Source organism: Chenopodium album, chromosome 5, assembly GCF_948465745.1.
Source record: "Chenopodium album chromosome 5, dcCheAlbu1.1, whole genome shotgun sequence".
NCBI classification, from domain to species: domain Eukaryota; kingdom Viridiplantae; phylum Streptophyta; class Magnoliopsida; order Caryophyllales; family Amaranthaceae; genus Chenopodium; species Chenopodium album.
Window position 1 is genome coordinate 28,306,580 of NC_137838.1, and position 4,963 is coordinate 28,311,542.

A 4,963-nucleotide genomic window follows, 5' to 3' on the forward strand; every position below is an offset into this window, starting at 1 on the left:
CTCCTATTTTGATGCTTAAACACTCTAAACACTCTAATTGTACTATGAATACGTTTTCCCCAATTTCTGAGAACCCCGAGTTGAGTTCCCCTGTTTTTCGTTCTCCTAGTTCTGTTGATATTGCTCGATTGAATTGGAGGGAAAACCTGTTTGGGGGGACTAGGGATGAGGGAGTAGACCTGTCTAATGGAGGTAAGAATGTGAATGGGGGTTCTTGTGATAAGGGTAAGGGGGACAAGGTCCAAATTACCTTTGAGGATGTTCAGCCTGAGATTGATTTCTAGAACTCGGCGATTGTTTGCCATATAATTGGTACTAAACCACCATTGGCTGTTGTGAATGGGTTTGCTAGAAGGTTATGGGGAAGATATGGGATTGATAAAGTCTCTCTTATGGCAAATGGAGTGTTCCTGGTTTGATTTCGAACTATTGAGGCGAGGGATAAAGTGTTGGGGGTCGGACCTGTTTGGTTTGATAATAAACCAGTGATATTGAAGTAGTGGGTGGCTGACATGGATCTTGATGCTGAGCCGGTGGACTTAGTGCCTATTTGGGTTAGGCAGCCTGGGTTGAATTTGAAATACTGGGGGCAAAAGACTGTAATGAAACTGGCCTCTATGATAGGGAATCCTATCAAGACTTATAAGGCAACAACCACTAGGGAGAGATTGGAGTATGCTAGAATAATGGTAGAGGTGAAGTTTAATGTTGCTTTACCAGATTGCATTAAGTTCTTGGATGAGTATGGTAATACAATTAAACAAGACCTGAAGTATGAATGGAGACCTATGATATGCAAGGTGTGTGGTGGGATTGGACATATTGATGCTCACTGTCCTAACCACAAGGTGAAGGAGAGGAATAAGATGAAAATGCAGCCTGGTAGAATTCAGAATAAGGATAGAAAGAAGAAAGTATGGAAACCTGTGCAAAAGACTGATACTCAGAAGGTTAATAATGGGAATGATAATTTGACTGTTTCTCAACAGGATGATGATGGAGATCAGCAACCTCAAAGTTTGAAACCCGGTGTTATCCTGATTAGTAGAAGTGGTAATAGATTCAGTATACTGGAGGAGGGGGAATGCTCTTATTCATTCCATGGATAAAATTGGATTCTGGAATGTGAGAGGTCTAAACAAGGCTAGTAAACTCTGTGATGTCTTATGGTTCATTAGACATCATGGGGTTGGTCTGTTTGGACTTCTTGAAACAAAGGTGAAGGCTGAGAAGTTTGGAGTGGTATTTAATAGACTGGGGAGTGAATGGTCTGTCTGTGCTAATTACTCTCACCATAAGAGGGGCAGAATTTGGGTTATTTGGATGCCTTAGATTTTTGATGTGTCTGTGATTAGGTGTGAAGAACAGTTAATTCACCTTCAGGTCAGTCATAAGGGCACTGGTGTTAGTTTTCTCTGCACCATGATCTATGGCTTGAATGAGGCTGGGGCTAGGCTTAAGCTTTGGGAGCAAATTACCGAGATAGGTGATAGTGTGAACAGTCCTTGGGTTCTTTGTGGGGATTTTAACAATATCCTGAATTTGACTGATAGGATTGGTAGTCCTGTTTCTCTGACTGAAGTGGAGCCTTTTAGAAATTGCCTTAGACAGAACAATCTTACTGACTGGGCTGCTGGGTGAATGTTCTATACTTGGTGCAATAAGCAATCTGGGTGTGATAGAGTTTGTACTGAAATTGACAGGATCATTGTTAACTGTGAGTGGATGGATAGAATCCAAGATATGCAGGCTACTTTTTTCTCTGAAGGGTTAATGGATCATTGTCCTTGTGTGTTGAACTTGATTGACTCTGGTGCTCAAGTTAAGAAGCCCTTTAGATTTGTTAATATTTGGGTGGATTCTCCAGATTTTCTTGATGCTGTTAAGGAAGCCTGAGAGATCAATGTTAATGGAACTTTAATGTTCCAATGTGTTAGGAAGCTGAAAGAAATGAAAAAAGTTTTAAAAAATTTGAAGATGGTGAACTACTCTTGTATTGAAACTGAGGATGCTGTAGCTGAGAAGGCTTTACTGGAAATCCAAGTGAAACTTCAAGCTGAGCCTGATAATGAGAACCTGATTGATATGGAGAGGGAAGCTAGAGTGAGGTATGCTAAAACTCACCTGGATAGATACAACTATCTGAAGCAAAAAGCCAAGGTTCATTAGCTCAAAGAAGGTGATATGAATTCTGCTTTCTTCCATGCTGTTATTAGGAAGAGAAGACTTCAGAATAATGTTTATTCCATTGTGAACAATATGGGGGAGGTGACTTCTGACCCTAAAGAGGTGTGTGAGGCTTTCTTGGAGTATTACCAAGGGTTACTTGGAACTGGAATTGGGATGCAGGGCAACATTAATTCTGCAGTTATAGATGAGGGTAATAGGTTATCTGATGAGCTAGGGTTGACTATTTGTAGAGCCTTTTCTGAGAATGATGTTAAGTCTGCCCTATGGAGTATTGATGATGATAAGGCTCCTGGTCCTCATGGGTTTTCCAGCAAATTCTTCAAAGCTACCTGGCATATTATTGGTAATGATGTTACTAATGCTGTCCTGGATTTTTTCAGTGCTGGTAAGCTTCTTAAACAGATAAATGCCACTACCCTGACCTTGATCCCTAAGGTTGATCATGCTAATAAGGTCACTCAATTCAGGCCTATTGCATGCTGTAATGTGGTATATAAGATCATTTCTAAAATGATCTGTTCTAGATTGAAGGAGGTTTTGCCTGACTTGATTGATGATTGTCAAGGTGCCTTTGTTTCTGGAAGATCTATTCTAGATAACATCCTTATATGTCAAGACATGCTGAAGGCTTATAATAATAAAAGGAAGCCCCCTAGATGTACTGTCAAGGTGGACCTTAGGAAGGCTTATGATTCTGTAAGTTGGGAGTTTATCCAGGGAATGATGGTTGCTTTGAAGTTCCCCACTCAATTCATATCTTGGGTTATGCAATGTGTTACTACTCCTTCTTTCTCTCTTATGCTTAATGGTGGTTCTTATGGCTTTTTTAAAGGGAAAAAAGGAGTTAGGCAAGGTGACCCTATGTCTCCCCTTTTATTTGTTATTGTGATGGAATACGTATCTAGATTACTGAAGAAAATTGGGAAGATGAGGAGATTCAAATATCACCAAAGATGTAAGGAGCTTGCCTTAAACCATTTGATTTTTGCTGATCATTTGATGCTGTTCTCCAATGGGAATAATGAGTCTGTCAAGCTCCTGATTAAAGCTCTTAGAACTTTTGAAGCTAGATCTGGTTTGCAAGCCAATCTGGAGAAAACTGCTATTTACTTTGGTAATGTTCAGCAATCTGACCAAGACAGTATTCTGGGCCAGTCTGGTTTTGTGAAGGGTGATATGCCTTTTAGGTATTTAGGGATTCCCTTAAATGCCAAGTATTTGAAGATGGTGGATTATGATAGCTTGATTGATAAGATGCTGGTCATACTTCATTGTTGGAGTAGCAGGAATCTTTCTTATGCAGCTAGGGTCACTCTAATCAATGCAGTGCTGATGAGTCTGCATACATACTGGGCTCAATGTGTTTTGCTTCCCAAATCAGTCATTAATAGGATTAACCAATTATGCAGAGCTTTTCTATGGAATGGTAATGCTGTGTTGTCTACTACCTCTCCAATTGCTTGGGATTGGTGCTGCAGACCTAAGAAGGCAGGTGGTCTTGGTATCAGAGATTGCAGAATGTGGAATAAAGCTGCTCTGGGCTCTTATGTTTGGAAGATAGCCAAGAAAACCGATTCTTTATGGGTCAAATGGGTTCATTCAGTGTACATTAAAGGTGTTAATTGGTGGGATTATGTTCCAAAGAAAGATGCTGGGTGGGCTTGGAAATTATTATGCAAAGTTAAAAATGAGTTGAGTCAGGGTTTTGAATCTAAAGGTTGGCTGAATAAGAAGTACAAAATTAGTGATGGTTATCACTGGTTGCAGGGTGATCTGGATAAGGTTCAATGGTATAAATGGGTTTGGAATCATTTCAATATCCCAAAGCATACCTTTATTGTTTGGCTTGCTGTCTTGGGGAAGCTTAAAACTAGAGATAAACTTTTTCAATATGGGGTGAGTAATGGCAGTGATTGCTAGCTCTGTGGTGATGCTGTGGAGAACTGCAGTCATCTCTTTTTCTCCTGTAGTTTCAGCAGGAAGGTGTTGAAGGCTGTCTCCCAATGGATTGGGTTTGACAAAGATCAGGTTGATATTCTTCAAACCTGGAAGCTTTGGAAAGCTGAGGGTAAGAACCATATTCAGAAGAACTTGATTCTTGCTAGCCTGGCTGCTGTTGTTTACAGTATTTGGATAGCTAGAAATCATGCTTTGTGGCATAATGCTATTCTCCGGCCTGAGTTTGTTGCTAAGGTCGTTAGAAGGGAGATGGTGACTAGAGGGCAGCAGCTTATCAATCACACTTGGACAACTGCTGACTGTAGATGGCTCCATCAGCTTAAAATTAGGGTCTAGTTGTCTTGAGCTGTATGCTGGTCTGGTTGTTTTGGGTTTAGTGTGTTGTCTGTGCAGGTTCTGGTCTCCCTGTGCCCTTCCTAAAAGGTACCAGGGGTATCTGAATCTGGTTTTTCTGTGTCTTGTGTGTCCTAGTACCCTTCCTAGAAGGTGATTAGGATCCCTTGACTCAGATGGGGGGTGTTTGCCTTTCTTTTTAGGCTTGTGTAGTTTGAAGTTGTCCTGTTTTGTTAGGATGTTTTGTTTGTACATTTGTACAGTTTCTGATTTATAATACTTTCTTACTTTCCAAAAAAAAAAAAAAAAGAATCAAATGAAAGTTTTACACATACAAAATATCTTTTTGAATAAATTGAAAGTCAAACACATTCAAACAAAGCTTTTGAATCGAATGAAAGTTAAATGCATTCAAACAAAGATTTTAGAATCAAATGAAAGTCAAACATATTCAAACAAAGGTTTGTTAATTAAAGGAAAG

General features: G+C 39.8%; 1 protein-coding gene across 1 annotated transcript; it reads left to right on the forward strand.

Moving 5' to 3' along the window:
• Nucleotides 1-512: 512 nt before the first annotated feature.
• Nucleotides 513-1,896, forward strand: LOC145632774 (uncharacterized). The gene is made up of 4 exons (XM_081685113.1): nt 513-1,053; nt 1,133-1,268; nt 1,356-1,637; nt 1,704-1,896. Exons 1-4 carry the CDS (start codon nt 513-515, stop codon nt 1,894-1,896), a joined length of 1,152 nt encoding a protein of 383 aa, XP_081541239.1.
• The last annotated feature ends 3,067 nt before the right edge of the window (nt 1,897-4,963 follow it).